The sequence below is a fragment of the Parambassis ranga genome, chromosome 9 (assembly GCF_900634625.1).
Source record: "Parambassis ranga chromosome 9, fParRan2.1, whole genome shotgun sequence".
Lineage (NCBI taxonomy): Eukaryota > Metazoa > Chordata > Actinopteri > Ambassidae > Parambassis > Parambassis ranga.
The window spans coordinates 19528914-19551703 of NC_041030.1; the positions used below are offsets into that span (position 1 = coordinate 19528914).

The window sequence follows — 22790 nt, forward strand, 5'->3', positions numbered from 1 at the left end:
TATATATATATATATATATATATATATATATTGCAATGGAAATCAATAATATATATATATATATTCTGTGTCGGCCTACTTTAGTAGCTCCAGTACTTCTCCCACCACTGATCATATGCCTCCCTGATGGTGGTGTTGCATGATGGATGCCTTAAAGTCTTTACACAGTACTTTACAGTTTAGACTTGATCTCCTAGCTAGGGTCAACTGACATGTAGTGCCAGCCTCACATACACGAAAGGTGCATAACCAGAACTCCAGCCTTTATCCCATGGGGGGTAATCATTACACATTTTCAGTGACAAAAGAGCAGCATGACACAGTGGAGTCTGAACACTGTGGCTGTTGGATCTGAAAGTGTTCTGACCTTCAAACTTTCCTCCTGTTGAGAAGGCTTTAGGTAGACTGCTTTTTGCAGAAATAAAAGGTGCCACCTGTCACCCGAGGATACGGAGTTGGTGGTGCCCTTTTGTGTCCGGCCAGCGGTTGCTGGAGACTGCTGACACTGTCACTCTGACCAATGGTTGGTTGAACATTTGAAAATGCCAGCCAGGAAAGTGGATGCTTTTCATGAGGAATTTTGGAGAAGGTTCAAGTTTTTAATAACATGTTATTAAACTATCACTGATTAAATCAGGCCTCCTCCTGTCATACACTCCACCCATTTATCCAAGCAGTCACTAACACTTTATTGTAATGAGCAAGGGGGTTTGAAGCTTTTCAACATCTATCTGTAACAGTCCCCTGACAACAATGAACAGTAGCAGCCAGGAGGATCCACAGTGAACTAACACTATGCACAGTAAAGGGATCATTCTCCTCTGGCTCATCATATGGCTTACTAACAGTGTTTTCACTTATTTTAATAGCCATTTTATTACCGGACATTACGTTACTTCTGTTCAGAGGACACATCTGTGGAGGTATCCTATCCCCCCTGGACGCTGGCTTCAAACACTTCCATGTTTCATGTGGAATTTTACAAATAAATACGTTGCTACAAACACTATTTTCGGCTTGTTTGATGAGTTAATGATGACTCTGACTGTGAGAGTGTATATTTTTATAACTTCGACTATATAACGACTCAGATTGCCAGCCTGCCTTAGCGCCACCTCTTTGCCTGAATTTGGATTCACCAGATGTTTAGGCAGAGTCAGATGTTGCCAATATAGTGATGATTAAAGTTCACTCAGTTGCAAAATGGCTTTGATGCTGTCTATGTCTATTTGCAACTGTGTGAGTCATTGCAGTCTTAACTGCAGTTTAATTGTCTACAGAGGTGTTGACTGCAAAGATTTATTGTTAAATGAGACAGTGAGTCTGGTTGTATTGAAAACTTCCTGTTTATCATATTGTGCCGTTTCTGTTGCCTAGCAACCTGCGGCTGGTAATAACAGTTAGAAGTTTACTCCTTGGCCATTAGAGTTCAGCTTGTGGCATCTTCAGTAGTGAACAGGATTTACCGATTGCATCCTTTGCTAACATTAAAAGGAAGGATGCAATCTGAAGAAGCAAACAATCCTTCAACTGCATCCAGTGAAGGATGCAGCCCCTGCATTGGGATACAACTCATGAAAAATATGTGCATATATGTAAAACAAACATGTCAGCACTATCAGCCAAAACTATTTATATCCATTAAAAATGAGAAAGATTTTGTCCCCATAAGAAAAGCCTGATACAACGCTCCTCTGAAAAGACATACATTTCATAAAAACTACCTCGAAAACTGCACCTGGTCATCAGAAATTCAAGTGGATCCATTCAGCATGGCTCTTACCACTATTTTACTTAGCCAACCATGTCAATTGAAAAGTACAACAGTTCATTTCAAAGGGTCGCTCAGTGCAGATAGTGGAGCAGCTAAGCATACATTCGGAGATGATTAGAGAGATAGCTGCAGGGACTTTAACTCTGCGTCTCCTCTTCTCCTTCACAAACTATAAAACACTTCCTACTGTTCTCCTCTCAAACGTCAGTCATCTCAGTGCTGCAGCTGAACCAGTGGCACAGTCTGCGTCACAGCAAGAAGTTCAAACGCAAAATAACAAGTCACCCAGCCCTGTGGATTATAAAGGCATGTATTGTGTTGTTACAGTTTATAGGAAAAGTGGGAGGAAATCTGACACACACACACACACACCTACCACACACGGTCATCAATCACACTTTATGGTTTTAGTGTAATGTTGGAATGGTGAAAGAAGAGAGGAGAGGAGAGGGTGGGAGTGTTCGTGTGCTTTTACGAGGGGGATTGCCTACACCGATACACTGTGTGTGTGTGTGTGTGTGTGTGAGCGAGAGAGAGAGAGAGAGAGAGAGAGACAGTGACGCGGGTGAGTCAAGAGAGAGAAAGGAGGGAGAGAGAGAGAGAGAGAGAGAGAGAGAGGAGACTGACTACATATCTGATCCACACAGAGAGCTTCCTTTCACAAAAACACACTCCTCCACTCAACACAACAACTGGATCGCAACGCGCCCCCGTATCCAATGACAAATTAGGTGCGAGAGCGCAATTACTGTCTTTTTAGGATCCGGACACGCTGACTTAATATCTTTGCATTCTTCCAAGAGATTTTTTTCCGCTATTTTCTCTCTTTTCTCTTTTTTATATATATAAACACGTCGTTTCTGTGGATTATATGAAGGTGGCTGGAGCCTGAGTGCGTCAAGTGAGCGCACGTATCCAACAAGTGGATGCATGCTCGCAGCAGATCAATCCCCGGGACTGGAAACACACGCAGCCACTGGATTCTGAAGCTACAGTTTTGCAACGATTGGTCGGTTAAGAGACAATTAAGCTGCTGCTAATGAGCTCGGGTGTGGAGATGCCGTGTGAGCTGATGGTGATGTGTGTACGTGCGCATTTCTCCCGTCTTAGGTAGTGTTTTTCTCAGTGACTTTTGTTTCCTAATCAAATACTAAACCTGCAATGAGGTAGGGCACGCCACACATTTTTTTGTTCTTGTTCTTCATTCATTCACCAAAAAAAAGGAAGACTGAGGCGGACACGCTGCGGAAGCCACCTCACCGCCTCGCCCCCCCCCCCCTCCACTATCCCATGGACTCGCTTCTCCGTTACCTCGGTGACCGCGGGGGGAAGTTGGGAACCTCTCTGTAGACATTTCTGTATGACGAGGGCGCAGGTGCCACGCAAAGGTCGCAGTCATGCCGATGCATCCAGTCACCTCCACCTTGATGTACCGGGGGATCTGCACCATCCCCGACATCCTCTCGTACAGCGCGCCGGTGAACCTGCCTGAAGACGAAGTTGAAGGTGAGATCAGATGATACCTGCTCAGGCTGACCTGAAGGTTATTAGGACAGCAGTGGGGCCGCGGGAGGTGTTGACTCATACTGTGGATGTGGAGCTCATGTAGACGCGCAGTCAGGACCTTGGAGAGCGCTCAGAGATCTCTGACTTCATTTGATTTTCTCTATGTGAAACAGAATGAGTGTCAAGATGTGCTGTCCATTCACAGTCCCCCTCAGTGTGAAGCTTAAGTGTTGTTCTTAAGGACAACAGTGATTTATCAGGTCTAACTAGAAGCAGAGTGGGTGGAAAGGGGGGTTTACGGAAGCCCGAGTTTACTGAGCGAATTATGTTCTGAGTCTCCACATCATTTTTTTGATCCATCACCATCCAGTGAATCCTATCTTTATATTTTTATAAATTAATACACACATCCATCCTCTACCTCACTGCAGTGACACCCCCCCCCCCCACCTTCCTCTTCCAACAAGCATGCTGACACATGACAACTATTCTGAGTAATTTTTTTAAAATATCTTGAGAATATTCATGACTTCAGCGCTTTGTGATGTGAACCTGCGACATCTGCACATTACCATGCAGCAGCCCCTGAGACATTACTGAATTCCCAAAGAGTGTGTGATGACAGTAAGTTCTGCCATGTCTCCTGTAAGGTATGGCTGCTGAATGGCTTGTTGACTGCACCTCCTGTCATTACTAGCAATCAAACACACACACAGATCTGACTGCTTTTATAGACAGATTCAGAGAGATCATTATTAAAAGACTGACTGACAGGCGTATGTGTGAATTACAGAGAGGTTCTTGTGCAAAATCCCTGCGTCTGTGGGCGCAGAATTTCAAACACCAGGAAAAAAATTGTCAGTTGTACCTGCACACACACACACACACACACACACACACACACACACAGTCTTTTGTCTCACACCAAGAGGTTTGCATCTGCACAAACACACTCCCGCACACATAATAAGGTTGGCAGTGAAATGCTATAGAGTGCTGATATTAGTTAGAAGTAGAAGAGGCCACATTTTTACACAATACCTGTATCAGAAACATCCAGAAAAATGTTTCGATCAGTTTTTTTTTGCTTTGACTTAAAAAAAAAAATGCAGCCTTTGATAAAAGGGCAACATGTCAGCGCTGACTGATCTTTGCATGATTTCATGATTATAGCACTGCATCAATCAGCGCTTTATTGTCAAACATGATTCCCAGTGTGCGCAGCAGCACACACACACAAAACAATGACAACTGTCGCCTGATTCTGTCATTTTTTACCAGAAGAAGCATTTGGGATTAATAGACAGCTGTAATTGGTCAAATCCACTGGTACCTGCTGCACAGTGAGCCGCTTCAGGCTTTACAGCTGAAACCTGTAGTGGCAGTTTGACTGGAGAAGCACTGGAATGCTTTGTGGAGAGCCGCGGGGTAATGCTCATTTAACAGCAGTGACAGGGCCTTCTTCAGCTGCTGCAGAGCTTTAGTAATCCCATGTGAGGGATGTCTTACAGGTTGTGAACCAGGCAGACTTTAAAGGTGTGGTGAGTGAGGAGATGGTTGTTGTTGTTGTCAAGAGAGTGAGTGAGATCCAAAGGGAGGTAACCATTAGAAGCATCTATTGTTGTTTGTTGATTAATAGCTCACAAAAGTGAAAGGTTATGAGAATAACTAATAAATTCTTTTATCATTTTCTCATCATGTTTTCAGCTGCTCAAAGATGGAGGACAGTGCCGCAATCTGACATCATCTTTCTCTCCTGCAGGGTTATGTTGCAGTCACTGCTCCAATTAGTAACTTATAAGACTAAAGACCGGACTTAATTTTGTTTATTAGTTTAGTTTTGAGGATTTCGTTAAGAAATTAGGTACAGATTATGACAGATTACTGCCATGCCTGCAGAAGTTTAACAGGACAACAATGCTACAGATTTACTACAGGCTGTCATAACAGATACTATAAACATTACTAATATCTATACTTTAACATATCAAACACTCTTCAGTGCATTTGGACTTTGACAGCAGTGATGCTTTATCCCCCGTTCGGACGGCAGCGTCTCGTCACCGCTCTCATCTCTTGAGAGATGGACGAGAATTGGCTGGAAGTCTGAAGTGTCACATACATCAGCTCGGCCATCAGGGAGACGGGGCTTTGTCACGAAAGCGAAATTGCACATTAGCGACTACGTGTGTGTGCGTGCGCATGTATAGGGACGGGAGGCTCAAGCCCATCGGCACGCATAGACCAAGGAGCTGATTTTCAATTACTGGCTTGGACACCCTGGGGAATGGACCAATGGCGCCATACTTTGTGAAGTCTGTCAAAGCTATAATTGGAACAAAACGGTATTTTTCTGATGCTCGATAAGCCTATGTCTGTGTGTGGTAGAAGGTGTGTGTGTGTGTGTGTGTGTGTGTGGGGGGGGGGGGTGATAGCAAGTACCTTAATGTACAATGATACAAGCATAAATTGAATTGGCCTCCATATTCTCCATTTCCCCACCTACACAAGAGGGAAAAAACAGTTGGTCATATTACAGGAGCTCAATATAGTTTAGACCTCCTCCACCACTACACACACACAGACACACACACTCACACACAAGCAAAGCACAGTGTCAATATCACTGCAGGTGGAATTAAGTGGGTAGCTCATTTCTACACTGCCTAACAACAGCCCTATTGGAAGCAGCTTCAAAATAGTCCCTGCGCTGAGCTTAAAGCATTTGTAACAGGTCCCAGAGTGAGGCTCATGTAAACACACACAAAAGGAGAACACTAGCAGGATGTTTGCATCTCTCTGACAAAGTTCTGATCGGAGCAGCTTGTTTATTGCTGCAATGCAAATCACTGTTTCATTCTGTTTTTGTTCACAGTTTTAAAATTACCAGACTTCGCCTGGTAGAGCGAGCACCCCCAAAAACAGAGGCTATACAGCCCTCACTGCAGTGACCCAGGCGGCGCCCTGTCACCCCCCGCCCCTTACTATTATCAACGTCTCCTGCCAGTTAAAGACCAAAAACAACAGTTCACTTCTGTTTTATGACCTGCGTATTAATCTGAGTTTATGCGAGTCCCAAATTCCTTCTGTTGCCGACAAACTCTCCAGAGTATTGTCCCCAAAACCTCAAAACTCAATTTGTGTGTCAATATAGCAAGTTAATCTATTTGGCACACATAAGCAAGAAAAAAGATAAAACTATAATCAACTAATTTTATGCTTAAAAACAAGAACTAAATGTATTATTATTTATTTTGGAAGCAAGATGTCAATACATATTAGTCTTGGCTCATTTTATATGCTTGCAGGCATTATTATGTATCTACAAATAAAAAAGGAGGACGACAGGCAGACATGGCGGTCGTATCTGAGGGGCATCATATTTAGAAAAGGAGCTTGTACTCTGCGGATGCAATAGGAGGGATATCAGTCCCAGGCAACATCTATATTTCACAGTTTGTTTATCAGAGCTGCCTTTTTCTGCTTCCATTGTGTTGATTTGAGCATGAAAGATTCTCCTAATCACACAAAACATAAAAGTGTGTCCAAAGCTGTTGTGAAGCAGAGCTCTGAAGGAGCATTTTAAACTCACCGAGTGACTGTCTGCAGCAAACTAAATCAATGCAGCCAACAAAGTTATCTCTGCATGTGTTCACACTGGCAGATTGGGCCGTCACACCCTCCAGAGACAGAGCTGGTGACATGCGGCACATAGGAAGTGATTGGACTAATGGGAGCAAAGTAAAGAAGTGGATTTGTGACATGCTGCAGGGAATTGTGTATTTTCTGGTTGTTGTTGTAAATATTGCAAAACTGAGAAACATCCAGCAAAGCTCCAGGGGGTAAAGTCTGCATGTTAGGATGATGAAACCCTGATAGTCAGCGCTCTTGGTTTTTAAACAGGACTAACGGGAAAGTTCAGTCTCTTCATGTGTCAAAACAAAATGCATTTAGGAGCGTTTTCCTACACTTCCACTCTGCGGTTTTGGTCACAGAAATGTTTCTTTTTCAACATTTTTAATTGTTCCCTCTGCAGTTTTTAGGATTACAAAAAAGCTTTGACTGACAGCTGCTCAAAAAAATTAATACATTAAAGAAAAACACTGACACCGCTGTGTTTCTAATGGCGTAAACAGCCTGTGAGGCGTTGTTGATGTTTCTGCTCGACTCCTACTGTAGCTGCAGCAGTAACATTGACTCATTTCTTCGCCCTGAGGTGGAGGGTTGACTTCCATTCCTTTGGAAATACTTACATGAATACAAATGAAGATATTTAAAGACACCGGCATCTGCTCGGAAAGACAGGAATTATGCGTATCGCCGGTGCAAATTCAGCAGGCGTTGCGGGGGTGTACTTCTAAAGGGTCAACCGAGACCATTTTAAAGCACATACTGCCGAGAAGAACAACAGAATGACCGATCATGATAGAAGAGGATGTGCTGGCTCAGTGTGGAAACCATCCAGTTGTTATTCTCTTCTGTTCGCTTTAGCCATTGACTGCTATTAGCAGGATGCTCCCACAGGAAGCTGGAATTAGTTCAATTATTGCTCTCTAAAAAAAACACACAATTAAATAGGATCCCTTAGAAGTTTCCTCTTAGAGATGAGAGCTTCCAACAGAGGAGTTTTTATCCAACTGTTTTTTCCCTTTCAAATATATTGGAATATGATTAGTAATAAAGTGAATTAAGCTAATAAATGAATTTCTTTTCTACTGCCAACACTATTATCCTTCCACTTACAAATCCTCACAATGCTACAAGTCTGGCAAACATCATTTTTATAACACAGACAGGCTTTTGTTAATGAGTAACAAAGAAGAAAGACATGCGGCATCAGCAGCTCTGACTGCGGCAATACTCCAAAGTCAAATGTCTGCCACATATTCAAAGTTCATTGTCAGAATATTATGATTAATGATGCAAGAGGGAGGGATTTGGCTGAAGGAAAGATGGCAGACCTGAAAAGCCTCAGAGGTCTTTCTGATTGTTATTAACACCTGTGCATGAAAAAACAGAAACATAAACAAGACAGGAAAAATAACTATTCATTTTAGAGGCAGACACTGTTGGTGACATAACAGACGTGTGCGTATACGGCCATAAAAAGCATCCTCCTTGAATATAATCAGGCTGCAAATAATAAATCTCACTTTGCACCTCTCGGTGTCACTCTTCTTAACCATCAGCCTTTCTGATGTAAGCCCATCTTGCACAACCTGCCAGACAAGACACACAGACAGGCAGGCAGGCAGGCAGGCAGGGAATGGATTTCAAAATGGCTTTCTCGAATGTATCACCTGCCTGGATGCGACATATGAAAAAGCTCTACTTGACACAGATGGTGATAAAGATGTGAGCCATTTCTCAGAGGGTGAAGTGACCCAGCGTCACAGCTGGTGAGCCACAGGTTGTAAAACCAAACCCGAAGGGTATAAAAAAAAAAAAAAAACTGTTTTTGTCATATGATGATATTCATTTAATCTAAATGCTGGAGTTGCAGCAACGTAAAAGTGGCGTTTGTTATAATGGAAAAATCATCCAACAATTATTCTGGATGACGAACTGCTGGATAAGCGTTGCAGCTTCACGTTGCTATGACAACCAGGTCCCCATTGGGTGCGTCAGAAGTGATGTGCAAGGTCCGTCATTGGGCTGGTCAGTTTTCTACTAAACCCTGGTTGTTTATCAAGAAGCTTCTGTCATTGCTGGGTAGTGTGACGTCTCCATAAATACATATAGTTGTTGTTCTGAGGACTGAAATACCGACGTCATGTTTTCCTGATGAGGATGGGCTGTTATTTCTCCATATTTTATCGATATATTGAATCTACTGCCCCCAACATCTGTGCTACACATGAAACTGTTTCCACACATAAGCTGGTTATCTTAACATAGAGACTGGTAACAGTAGGGAAAGAACCTGGCTCTGTCCAAAGGCAGATCTCTACAAAACAAGCTTGGGGGGTGCTGTTATGCAAATTGTGTCGTCTTTGATTCCAGCTAATCTGTGCTAACTGACTGCTTGTGGTCGCTTCTTAATGTTTACTGAACTTTCATCATCTCAAGCTCACAAAGTATTATTCCTCCACCACGAGACAAAAAGGTGTAATTCTTAGTGAAGTTGGAGCACATGATGAAGCACAGAGCGATACAAGGTATTTTTTTAATGTTTTATTTTTTCCTTCACATTTTGAACACGGCAGTCGCTTAAGGTTAATCTGGTGTGGTGTTCTGGCAAGGACATCCAACCTTGCCAAAATGGGCTTTGATGGAAAACACGTGGTGTAGGTTAGCGGGGAATATCATGAAATGCTGTGATAACCGCTGTCAGGTAGGTTGAAGTTAAGTCATTTATTCCCATCTTGATTGATTGCCATGAAGGAGTGGATCCAGCAGACTTTATTACCTGTGAAATGAACTGTGATGAGTTCTGGAAGGTAAAGTGCTTTTTGCTCCCGGGTAATATTTCCTCCCCTTGATGAACAATACAACAAAGTCTACAGCAGACAATAATGGCGGCAGAAAAAACAGTGAGTGCGTGTCGTTAATTCGGTGGAACTGATGAGGGAGTGTTGGATAAAACTGTAATGCATAGTGCAGGCTTTTGATTGTGCACGTCTGACCTTTGTTTGAGGTGCTTCTCACGGGTTTTCGCCACGTGGATATTGGCTCAGGCTCAGCTGTGATGATGAAAACTTGCAGCTTTGAAAACATAAGAGTGAGAGAAGGATATGGGGGGAAAATGGAGACAGATCAATGATTCCCCTTGTCTTCTGGAAACAGAAAGTCTAAAATTTCACGGCCTTTCACCGGCTTCAATCATTCAAGGTCAAGTGGGGTTTAAGAAGTTGGCTGAGGGATTTTGTCTTATAGAAGATAAAGCGCCTCGACCTTTCCAACTTTTTTTTCCCCTCGTGGTCATGTCAAAGCTGCATTGGTAAGGTCAATGCTTCTCAAATTTCATAATGGAGGGAGTTTCAATCCAAACCCAGACATGGGATTTCTCCTTCCACAGACATCTTAGACTCTGCCATATACTCCATTGAATCCTCCAGAGCCTTGTTAGAAGGCTGTTATGGTAATATTCAAATCTTCTGGGTGTCCAAGTCGGCCCATATCCAGCTAAAGATGGATTAAGGTTGCTATGGGTGTTTAAAAATAGTTGCTCGAGGTTCATACACACACACACACACAGCAAAGCAGTGTTTTTCTCACACTGATAAGGTCTTACATAAAGAGTGGGTGTGCTGCAATTACTGATCCAAAGCAGCCCTAAGCATATGCAGGTCTGACGGAGGCAAAGAGGATCTCTGGCTGCCCTGAATTATGTTCCTGGACACTTCACTGCTACAAAACCCCCCTGGCATCAGCCTGTTCTGCACACAGTGCACCACGTGTAATTGATAAAAGTTTTCACCGATGCAAAATTTAGCCTTAAAAAAGGGGTAAAGCTCCGCTCCGGGCATGGCTCGAAAATCTAAGTAAATATTTCCAATTTCTTAAAATCATTATACACAGCATAGAAGATGGATGTCATGCCCCTTGTCAGTGATGTCTCAGCCCAGTTGTCTGCATGAATCAGCTCCTTTTCCAAGTGTGTTTTCCGAGCTTTGTTCAGTGCTGTGTAAACTTCACAGACTCTTCTCCGAGCTGCAGCAAGCATCCGCCGCATTTCATTGATGCACATCAGTGCAGTAAAGAGCACGCTGCACCTTCCTCTTGTGGGAGTTCAGCTTTAGATGCTTGGCTCTTGCAGCTCCCCTGATCTTAACCTGTGCTTTTCATCCTCTGTCAGATCACGGTGCAGGGGACCGCATGGTGTTGCATCTTTGAAGGACTAAAACAAGCACTGCTCTACATCAAAGAAAATACCACATGCTTTTGACCAAAAAAAAAAAACAAATCACAACTCCCTGGTGGAGCTGAGATCGGGTGGAAAATGCAACAGCAGCAGCCTCTGATTCTATATTAAATTATATGTACATCCACTATAGGTGTTTGCTGGCCTCTGTTATAATGGTACCCTGCACCGGCCCAGCAAGCATTTGAAAAGTCAGATGATTTCATCATTATATGCTCTAAAACTGCAACTATTAGTTAATTATAAAAGTTTGGAAACACTGTAAGGGCCTTCTTCGCTGGTTTGTCCATACAATGTCAGAAATAATTAGTCATGGATCATTAGTCAGTCAATAATCAGCAAACCATCATCAAGTGCAGATCTAGTACACTGCAGCATTAGACACATTTCTCTATTAATTACCACTGTGATTTCTGCCAAAAATAAAAAAATCTGTATAGGCCTCATAATTAAGACGCACGCTCACTGCTCAGATCAGTATTTAACATACTGTATGATACACTGACTGTACTACCAACCAGCACAGAATCAGACTCGGTGAAGAAAATGAGAGTTTATTTAAAAGCTTAAAAAAAGCCTGATAATTTCCTCATTATTCTGCAGAGGTGCAGCCAGAGCTTTGAGAAGACTGAAGAACATTGGATTTATATTCATTAGGTGGGTAGAAACTTCAGCTGAATGTTAATGATGTTCCACGTCTGTCTGATGGACGTGTGACATGTGTCACCAACGTGATGAGCTGACTTAAGGCAAGCAAAAAAAAAAGAAAATAAATGTTTCAGCCAGTGTGTAGAGCCAGTTTCTCACACGATAAAGGTGATAAATCAATTAGAAAAAACTAAATTACACATTTAAAATTGTCACTAATTATTGGACTGTTGTCCCACACTTTAAAGATTTCAAGTTCTCATCTCTTCATTGTCTGTACCAGCAAAGACTCACACTTAGCTATTTAAGCGTTTTTTTTTTAGTCTGACAATAGAGTCTCTATGGGAGCATGTGAATCTGGCTCGTTCAAAAAGTGAAAATGAGAGAATATAGTCATCTCTCCTGGGGACGGTTACGATTAGAGGGCCTTCTCTTTGAGAGTTTATCTATCTGCATGGTGTGTGTGGTCAAAAAAGAGAAATTAATTCTCTTAGAGGATGATTAGTCAGACTCTTTTGATAAATTGTTGGAGTGGAAATTATGCATGGTCTGCTTTTCTTCTGAGATTTGTCCTGATTTCAAGCAGAGCCAAGTGGCTTTGATAACATATTTGGGATGGCTATACATTTCTCAGTGTATCCCACCAGCCATTCTTACACTGCTACACTGCTGCCTTAGTATTCTGCAAATGATTACATAAAAATAAAATCCTCCTGCAACAAATTGTAACAGAAAAATAGAAACTTAAGGACGCCAAACTAATCACCCACTGCTGGTCGGTGCGTGCGCATGCGCCCACTTCCTGCGCCGAGTCCAGCATCCCTGTACACCAGACAGACACAGGAGGATAGCTACTGTACCTCCATTTTACCCATCCTTTGCAAAAATAGCTTTGTTCCTTCTGCAGTCACAAAGTTCTAGTCTAGATTGGTGAATCCTTGACTTGAGCATTTTTACCACTTTTATCATAGCTATAGTCAGCTGTATGTGTTTGGTGGTGTTACATATTTATTGTGTCAAAGAATGCGATCTCATTGAAAAACAAATCGAGTACAAATACAAAAACCTGAACCTAAAATTGTACCCATATTTTATTATACAATACAACATTTACAGCCAAACAGCACTCAGCACGCTGGATGTTTTTTTTGCCTTTGATCAATAAAAAAAAAACAGCTTTCAGGAGAGACTAAGTATTTGCTAAAACTGTTTTGGCACCTTATTTAAGAGTGTGTTTGCCTCCTGTGAGGTGGCGGCATGTTTTTGCAGCAAGTGTCTGTGCTGGAGAGAAGCAGCCTCTTTCTAAAGTAAACAGATGGAGCAAGGACCTCAGGTGGATACTGAGGTATTGTTATTCTATAAACAATAAGATCACATCCAGTGAAGAAGGGGGGAAAAAAACAAAACACACAGCTAGAGGCTCTCAATGATTCTAACTATACCTGCAGGAAGACATTTGCAGGCGAAAGCACTGTGAAAAATAGCTGCTGTGAATGTCACCCGGCTCGGTTTTTATAAATTGCATGGCCAGATGTAATCCATTGTAATACATGATTGCCAAGTACCCTTGTCCCTGTGGCACGGTTTCTATTCCGTGGACATGTACTTGATTACAACAAACTATTTCCTCGAGTTCCTGCTGCCACATCACACACAGAATAACACACTGTTTCCTGTTGGTATTTTATGTTTTGTTTTCCAGCTGAAACATTTGTCATGCTGCGGATTTTGGCCCCGAGGCTCGGCCATTCGTCGCAGTTCTGACACAACGGAGAGGCAAATTTCCCCATTTACAAGACATTTGCCTTTGCAGTGAACAGATAAAGTTTGTTTAGTATTACACAGCGGTAGCTCAACTGCAGCTAATTGGCTGTAAACTGAAAAGAGAAAGTCATTTAAATGAACATTTGAATTTTTATTTGGCTTACCCAAAAGGACGTTATTGTCAGTTGGGTTGTGCATTATTCAGTAACAGCTGCCGTTTCTCATTTTGTTTTCATTATTCATTCAAAACCCACTCAACATTTTTCTCATTTTCAAATTTAAAATCATCTTCATCCTTATCATGACCTAATCTAGGATGTTCTCTCTTGATTTCTCTGAACCTTAATACAAAGACAGAGTGTTCCTGCAGATAAATTAGAAACACCACACATGCTTTTCAGACTGCGCATCATCTTTATCTTAAGATTCATCTCTAGCCTCTGTGCTAATCGGCCGACTGTCAGAAGGATGTGACAAGTTTAAAATCGTAGGTGAGCTGGTCGTGGATGCTATTGCATGTAAATTAAGGGATTCAGTCCCTCGTGCGAAGTAAACAAGTATAGAGAGTGAGAGGGAATATGTAGTAGGGCTTAAAGGAAGAATTAACTGATTATAGTTTTCCCGTAGCGACTGGAAGGATCTACACTTTTAAATAGTGCTGCTAATGCCCAAAACTGTGGGCTGTAAATGCTGTGATGCTTTGGAGCTATAGAGCTGTATTGTGTGTATCCACTGGTTACTGTTACACTTCCAAAATGACTTCCGGCTCTCCAGTGTCTGCTCCCTGGACACGAATGTGGACACCAGTAGACAATATGGTGGGGCATTATAGACTCCTTACTAAGCAGCTCTGAACAGTAATGGTCCGTGTGGTGGCTGCTTGGGCCCAAAGGAAAAGGTGAACCACCACAAGATGAGCTTTGATTAAACAAAACCAAAAAAAAACTAGAGTAAAAATGAGCTAACAGAGTAAATACAAAGGACTCAAACAGTAAAGCAAAGCAAGTGAAACCAGAGATAAAGAAACCAACAGCAACCATGAAGACAGGCTTCAACAAACTGACAACAACATGGCAGCACATGCACTTAAAACACCAGGTGAGGTAACGAGACACAGGTGGAAACAATAAGGGCAGAGCAGCCAATCACAGAGGAGGGAAAAAGTCAGGAAGTAACACAGTAAACACAAAGTTTAACTGCAAGCTAAAAGAATCCATTTTGGCTAAAAACAGTGATGAAGTAACACAAGCATAGCTTCAAATGTGCAGTTAATGCATGTGAAATGTGATGTGATGTCAGTACATGCTATCATCTTGTGTTGGTTATTCTGTATATCTCCCAATATAATGAGTAGGGAGTTGTGAGTGAGTGGGTGATTTTGAACACAGCCAAGAAAACTGGATTACCAAAAAAACAGGAAGTTAAACATAGAAGGATGAGACTGAAACACTGACACATGACAGAAAAACAAAACCGGAATCATGAAACTGCCAAAACACTAGTAAATACAACAGAGACTTAACACAAATCAAGCCCATCAGAATTCCAGTCACCAGGTCGCAGCCACTCTGGGTTCTTCACCTTTTCTTACAATGCATTTTTGAAAATTGTTTCCGTCTGAGCAGCTATTAGATACTCGAATAAACCACAAATGAATAAAGACTAGATCACACCTACACAAAATTCATCTGCAGCTCTAAACCTACAACCAAATTATTACATGGAGGAGAGGAGGACTTGGAAGCATTCATTAACCAGTATTACCAGGAACACAACAAGGACTCTAAAGCCAAAACCACACTAAAATCAACAGGCACAAAGGAAGTATCAGCTTCAATCTACAGTGCAGTGTGAAGATATAAAAAAAATAAGACCTCTGTTATATCACTAAATAAACTGAAGAACAAAGAGGAATCAAATGTAAGCAGCTCTTGAGCAGTGATGACACCGTCTGATGCATCTTCTTGATCATGTTGGGCCCTCGCTCTCCTGTAAAAGCCTGTGTTGTCAGAAACTCTTGAAAAGCAGAGTGCCTGTTAACAATTCTTCAGGGTTAGCTTCCTCTCAGACTTCAGAAAGCTCCTCCTGTACCGCAGATGAAGATGTGACGAGAGGAAGCCACTAAGCCTGATTATTTTCTGAAACCCAGCGCAGCACAAGTCCAGTAATCACTTTTCAGTTCTCCTCAGATCACTACATACTGAATATTCTTTACCACCCACACATTTTTGTTTTAGACCTTTATGAGCTATAGCTTAAAATCAGCTCGTCAGTGTTACTGCAGAAATCCCTTCACATTGCAGGGAGTGATTTGATTTCATGTCATCACACTTTTTGAGTTGGCGGTTTTCATCTCTTTCAAATAGTGGTCGTTTTATTCTAATGTTTTTTTTTGTCAAATTATTGTGAGTCTAGGAAATGCTTCCCCGAGAATGCTTCACTTTCGCCTTCTCTGTGGCAGCAGAGCGTATTCCTTTAAGGTTATTTTAGGCATTTAACAATTTGGCAGCAAGGACACTTGATTTATTCCCATAAAATTTAAAATACAAGGTACTCCCCCCTGTAATTTATCCGGATCTCGGCTCTTTGTTTGATATTATTTATCTTACTTTGGCTCTTTTTTAGTGTGTGTGTGAGTTTACTGGTGAAATTCATTCTCCTGAGCCACCAACCCCCATATAACTATGACTCAAGCACTGATGCAGCATAACAAATGTGTCTTCGGTGCGTGGAACATTTCCCACTTGCATATCCTGATTTGCCGTGAGACTTCAGCTTGTGTGTGTGTGTGTGTGTGTTTATTCTGCAGAGATCCGTGAGGCCTTCAAAGTGTTTGACCGTGATGGAAATGGGTTCATCTCAAAGCAGGAGCTGGGCATGGCCATGCGCTCCCTGGGCTACATGCCAAATGAGGTGGAGCTGGAAGTCATCATCCAGAGACTGGACATGGATGGTGAGGCCAATAGTCATGTTTTATTGTAGTGCATATGACACAGCTGCTGAAGCTTTGTTCTGCGTTTGCCCCACAACAGCAGGCGGTAAAAACCAGCAACAATGAACTGCTCTCTTTTTCTGCAGGCGACGGCCAGGTGGACTTTGAGGAGTTTGTCACTCTTCTGGGTCCGAAGCTGACAGCCGCTGGGATGCCAGACAAGTTCAACGGCACTGACTTTGACTCGGTTTTTTGGAAGGTGCTCATTATTCATTATAGACTTTATTTCCTGCTTATTAGAGAGAAGATAGACAGAGAAGCCATGAAACTTCAAAGCCCAGAAACACAGCGAATCTCAAATGAAACTTAAGTGTCACGTCCTCTAGGTCATTAATAAGAGGGTTTTAATCAGAGAGAGGGTTGGATAAGAACGGTGTCCTTCATCAAGTCTTTGACTCGATATCTCTGCCTCTTGTGTGTGTGGCGACGGTCTTATTACTCAGAACATTAAAGTCAATTTTCATGTAAAATAGATATTCATTTATTTACAGACACCTCATTAGATAATCAGCTGTTCGCTTTGACAGTGGGATGGAAATTAGTGGGATGGAGCTTGTGTCTTTGTTGCACAGGAGTGCCTGTCAAAAAGTGAGGCTTCAAATTAAGTGTGTGAAAGAGACGAGGGGATTTATGGGAATTCTTGGTGTACGGGGAGGGGGGGCGCACAACCAAAGACACCTGCTGAGGGAGTCGAAAAGCCCAGGGGACTGTAGCAAAGACTGCGCAGCTTCACATAAGATTATATAACAGAATAGTAGTATCAAGCAAGTGCTGCAGGATTGATCACACAAAGCCTGAGCTCACACTGCTGAGCTCGCCTCAGAACATACATGAGCTTTCCAAACACAACAAATAGGCCAACAGAAACATATTTACTCCATTTAATTATAGTTTTAGATGCTGTGATGGAATGCAGCTAATCACATTTAATACTACTATAGCTGTGTTATATTATTTATCATAGAAAACATGTGGCTGGATAATATTTATTGGTTAAACTGTGAAAAACTGATCAGACACTTGTGCATTAGATCCAGTTACATAATGTTGTGACACTGTTAGGAACTATACTCCATTCTGTGGACTTCAACCTGTAATATATAAGTATATTTATGTCATAATGCAAGACACACAGTCAAGGGATAATATAGATTCTTCTTCTACTACTTGTAGTATATATTGGTGCTTCTTCCTTTATTGCTGTGAGTTTTATTTTGCATTTTAATGACAAAAATGTTTTACCACAAATTGGTTTATTTTGCTCCTCCATCATTTTGGTGATTCAATAATAATTTAATGTTACAGATGGACAAAGAAACTGATTGATGAAAATTACATTTTCACAGTTTAAGCTCAAATTATACTGATTAAACTCAAATTATACTCAAATGAGGATTTTCCCCGTAAGTGATCAAGGAAGTTGTCAGTTTTCTGTTTTGAAAAAGAAAAAAAAAACATGCGTTAAACTTTAATTTTCATTAACACCCTCTCTATACTCTGTGTGGGACTGAAATACTTGTGTTGCGTTATGTGTATCTCCAGTGTGACATGCAGAAGTTGACGGTGGAGGAGCTGAAGAGGCTTCTGTACGACACCTTCTGCGATCACCTTTCCATGAAAGACATCGAGAACATCATCATGACCGAGGAGAACCACATAGAGAATCCTGAGGACTGTCAGGTGGACATAGACAGTAAGGAAGAACCTCCTATACTTTTTGTAATACTTTTGGCAATTTTTAAGTGTTAAAACATAAGGTAACATCTGGAATTCTGCAGGAAACACTCCAAAAATTCTAGGCTGCGTATTCGCATACGTTTGTGGATCAATGAGATGAGTTATATGACCCAAAATACAAGGAATGCCTTAGTTAATATGACAAAACTACACAGAGAGTTTAGGGAAAATTAGCAGGGTTTTTCTTTAAATCAAACAATTCCATGTTGGCTTCCTCAGTCTACAAATCATCTTAGTGAATGAAGATCAGACTTGATAGATCCCTGTTGTTTAAATAAAATAAAATGCTTACTGACACCCAATTCTTTATAGCCGTGCTATATACGTGCTGATTAGCTAGAGTCAACTCTTTTGAGTCACCATTCTGCATAAATATAGATAATTTAGAAGTCTTTGCATTCAACTCCTATTCAACTGCTTCTTTTTCCCTCAGCTGCCAGGGTTCAGTTGCATCCTTTAATTTGCCAGTCAGACACCAATGTATTTGCTCGTTGTTTCAAAACTTCAATTAACATTTCAATCTAGAAGCAGCTAAGCGGCATACAGGTGTGAAATCTTTGGCAGTGTTCATCCACGTTAATTGCGTTCATGTTGTGATGAGCTCTTTCATTTGGAACTATGACTATAAGATATCTTTCAAGCCTGGTTCAGTGGACCTTCAGGTATTTTTTTCTCTGTTATCCAGGCTCCAGCCCGACGCAGCAAGTCAAGCAAACTTGTGTGCGCAAGAGCCTGATATGCGCCTTCGCCATTGCTTTTATCATCAGTGTCATGCTCATCGCGGCCAATCAGGTGCTGCGGAGCGGCATGAAATAGGAGCTGTGGCTTCTTCAGCCTTAACCACCACCTAAAGGCTGCTTAACAGACTAAAGAGGTAAAGCTCAAGAACTAAAAACACAACAGACAATCACACATGGCTGACTATGACTGCAGAAAAACTGAAGTCTCCAAGGACACAACTACACGTGCAGGAATTTGTCTTTCTGACACAGGTTCAAGGACATGCAATGAGACAGTGGCGTGTTTTAACTGGACAGCTGTCTAAACATATCACCCTAACACATCATTTAGTATTCGTTAGCTATGTGCATTCGAGCAGTGTTGCGTTCAGTATGGTGGCAGCTATAGAGAGAAGTGTAGTGACTGTCCAGTTTTGTATTTGTCCAGTGTGCCATGCGGTTTATTATAAATAAAGTAGAAAGACTCTGTGAAGCATTGTGGGGACATTGGAGTGACGAGGAGTATTACTGAGGCTGGGATGATATTACGTGCAAGGTCTGGAGTGCACGGTGCTGTGGAGAAATTGTATGCAGTGCAACATTGTTCAAAAACCTCTTGGGAATAACAATAGCTTAGTAAGAAACGGATAATAGGCAAGGGTTTGCAGGGATGCGACCGTGTGGACGGTTGGACACATTCACAGGCTGGAGCAGGGTGAAGCAGGTTAACAGTTCTCGGAGGGAAGGCGTTGAGGTCTGAATGGACAGGTAACTGGCTGGACATGCAGCAAACACTCGACTCTCTCTATCTCTCTCTGCTTTGCAGGCCTCAGAGGATGACATCATCTATGCATGAAATGCATGGATTTAAACAGTCGTCTTGACACATTTGTAAAAGTTCTTATCAATGTATTAATCATGACTGTGTAACAGAGCTGTTTTCAATTATTTAAAGACAACTGTGAGCAACTGTGTGTGGTGCAGGGTCTTAGCAATCACAACAAAAGTAAAGCATACAACTGCATGAAAAAGAAGGGCTGCTTTAGTACATGCTCGTTAAAAAGAAACAAACAAATAAAAAAAAAACTTTTGGGATTGCTAACTTACAGACATCTTGCCTTGATGATCATCTCTCAGTGCCACAGGGCGGACTTCAAGATGTGTCCCACAGACATTCAAAGAATATGCATCAAAACTGATCTGGTTAGTGGAGAGGGGGGGGGGGTTAAATGTAGGAATGTATTTTTGTTCTTTTTATTTCTGTCTGGATGCGTTGCTATAGAGCAATAACTGTATGTAAAATAGACATCTCACAATGCTTTGAAATCATTAGTGCCAGTGGACCTACTAATTGCTCAAGAAAATTTCCCAAAGCACCTCTTAAGGGTTTGGCAATAGAACGGAGATATTTGAGGTTTTCAAACAGGGTACAGCCCTATTGTTCAGTGATACAAACATCAGACAGACGTGTGCCCAGTGAGTCTTGCAGGGCCTGAACATTGCAATAAACTACTGATTATATTTGTGAAGCACCACATGAACTTGATGGGATGTAGGTTAGTTTGTTGTGCATGCATTTGGGTAAGGTCTGTCAATGTCAATGTGTATTGTATATATAAACCAACATTACCAAAGCTATGGAAGGTGTCTGGGACAAGAAGAACTGGGCCAAACCTCACACAGAATCTGAATTATTGGTATATCTGCAGTCTGATGTACACACTTTATTGATAAGGGTTGATTGATACGTTTTTGGCCTTGAAGATGAATTATACAGCGCACATACTGAACGTACTAAAAGTTTGTGTACTTCTGTTTTGAGTACACTGCAAGTCAGCACTGTGAGAAAATGAACAATAATCAGGCTTTGTGCAGTCAGCTGCTACCTCGGTCAAGGAGGACCAGGAGGAGGTTTAGACCATAGGCTGTATAAAGATTAATGACATGATGTGCATAGTTGGGCAGAGTGATCACCTTGGATTTTGCACAAAAAAGTCTTTACACAGGAAATGAGTCATGTCTACTGTCAATATAAAAACTCCCCAAAAGTGAAGCCAAAACATCTTGATTGCCCCCCATTACTGACTCATCACAAAAGTGCTTGAGTGTTTGAGTGTAGTAGTGACCATACAGCTTCTGGTCACCTATTCTGGCTTCGTTTCCCAATATGGCAGCGCAATAATTTATTTTGGCCTCACTTATGTACAACAGGCGGAGGCAGAACTACATGTACAGTCAATAATTCAGAGAGAGGAGGAGGGCCAGGATGATGGTCTGTCTCCCTTTTGTTATTGGCCACAAATTTACCAATCACCCCTCATAGGTAAAAATTCTAATCAGAAGATCTGCAACAGATGTGAGAGTGGTCACAAAAATGTGTGTTTTTTAAAAGCCTAATATGAATGTTTGACAGGGCAAAGATCTGTTTGGAAAGTAAATAAATCTCGCCATTATGCCCCTGTAAAAACAAAGCTCTAAAATAGTTCACATCTTGCTATTGGCAGATCCCCAAAGTTGGATCTAACAAGAGCCAAAACTTCACAGAATTAGACTACACTATCACCCAGAGCCAGGCAGTGGAAGGATTATCTGATGCACCTCAGCAATTTGTCAAAAGTGTCAACTCTGTGAGAACACAGAGGGAAGAAAAAAAAGAGACCATTTATTAATAAATACCTTTGTTTCCATTTTGCACTTTAAGACGTGCTGCAGCGCACAACAACAACGACGACTCACCGCCATGATTGTTCACCCATTTTCCAGAAATTTAGTTTAGGCATAAAGAATCACTTTTACCATAGATGTATCTATTTTTGTGATAAGAATGTGATGGAATGGAATATTAACAGACTGGCAAAATAAACAGTTTCATTTGTTTTCATATATCATGACAGAGGGAGCATTTCACAGTAAATAAAGTTACACTAATAATTTGATTTGTTGCCTTATTCTTTGAGACACTTTGTGCATACTCATGGGTTTATTATACTTTCTATTATTCATCACCAGATCTAAATTGTACAAAACGATATTTATTTTCTTTTTACAGATGAAGAAAAAACTGTACTAACATGTTGATAGTCTACTGAATGTTCTATTTCCATTGTACTGTACTTTGATACTTGTCTTTGGATCTTGCAAAAATGTTTATTGAACATGTGACATGTGACATCTGTTCATTGACTTCACCCAATGTTCCTCTATGTGTGTGGAATGGTATTTCACATGAATAAATCCATAGAACAACTGTGTCCGTGCTGTGTCTGTGTCCATTGGTCATAAATCCTCCATCGCAGAGTTCAGGATGACTCTATGAGATGCTCAGCATCAGTTTCATGTTATTGATTGACATTCTGACATTTCAGATTGAAATCCATAGAAAGTGATGGATTTTTTTTAAGGTCTGCTGAATCCATGGATTGCTTTATTCCATTTAGTTACACCCTTTGGCTTAGCAGAGTGTTTTTTTTTTTTTTGGCCCCATGTGTGACATTTATCCCGACAAAAATCACCTCTTATATCTCATGGCCAATAGTGATGGCTGATGTGGAGATTTCAACTACATAAGGACATAATAGCATTATTAAATTATTCAATAATGACAGTTACCTAGGTCCCAACCATGATACTGCCACCACCTTGTTTCACAATTATATTTCCATTGTCCCCAGAGCATTTTCCCTGTGGCACTTCTGCACGTTAGCTTTAGAAAAGTGTAGACAGGCAGCAGTGCCTTACACACACACACACCATGGTTGTTCAGTGCTCTCCTAGTGGTGAATACAC

General features: G+C 41.4%; 1 protein-coding gene across 2 annotated transcripts; it reads left to right on the forward strand.

Moving 5' to 3' along the window:
• The first annotated feature begins 3171 nt into the window (after positions 1-3171).
• On the forward strand, positions 3172-19184 carry LOC114440798 (calcium-binding protein 7-like). Of its 2 annotated transcripts, XM_028413302.1 has the most exons (6): positions 3172-3280; positions 16366-16509; positions 16635-16747; positions 18091-18241; positions 18927-18930; positions 18978-19184. In XM_028413302.1, exons 1-6 carry the CDS (start codon positions 3172-3174, stop codon positions 19099-19101), a joined length of 645 nt encoding a protein of 214 aa, XP_028269103.1. In that variant the 3' UTR covers positions 19102-19184. The 2 variants fall into 2 exon arrangements, with proteins under 2 accessions (XP_028269103.1, XP_028269102.1); XM_028413301.1 differs by lacking the exon at positions 18927-18930 and having other exon boundaries at positions 18971-19184.
• Positions 19185-22790: the final 3606 nt, after the last annotated feature.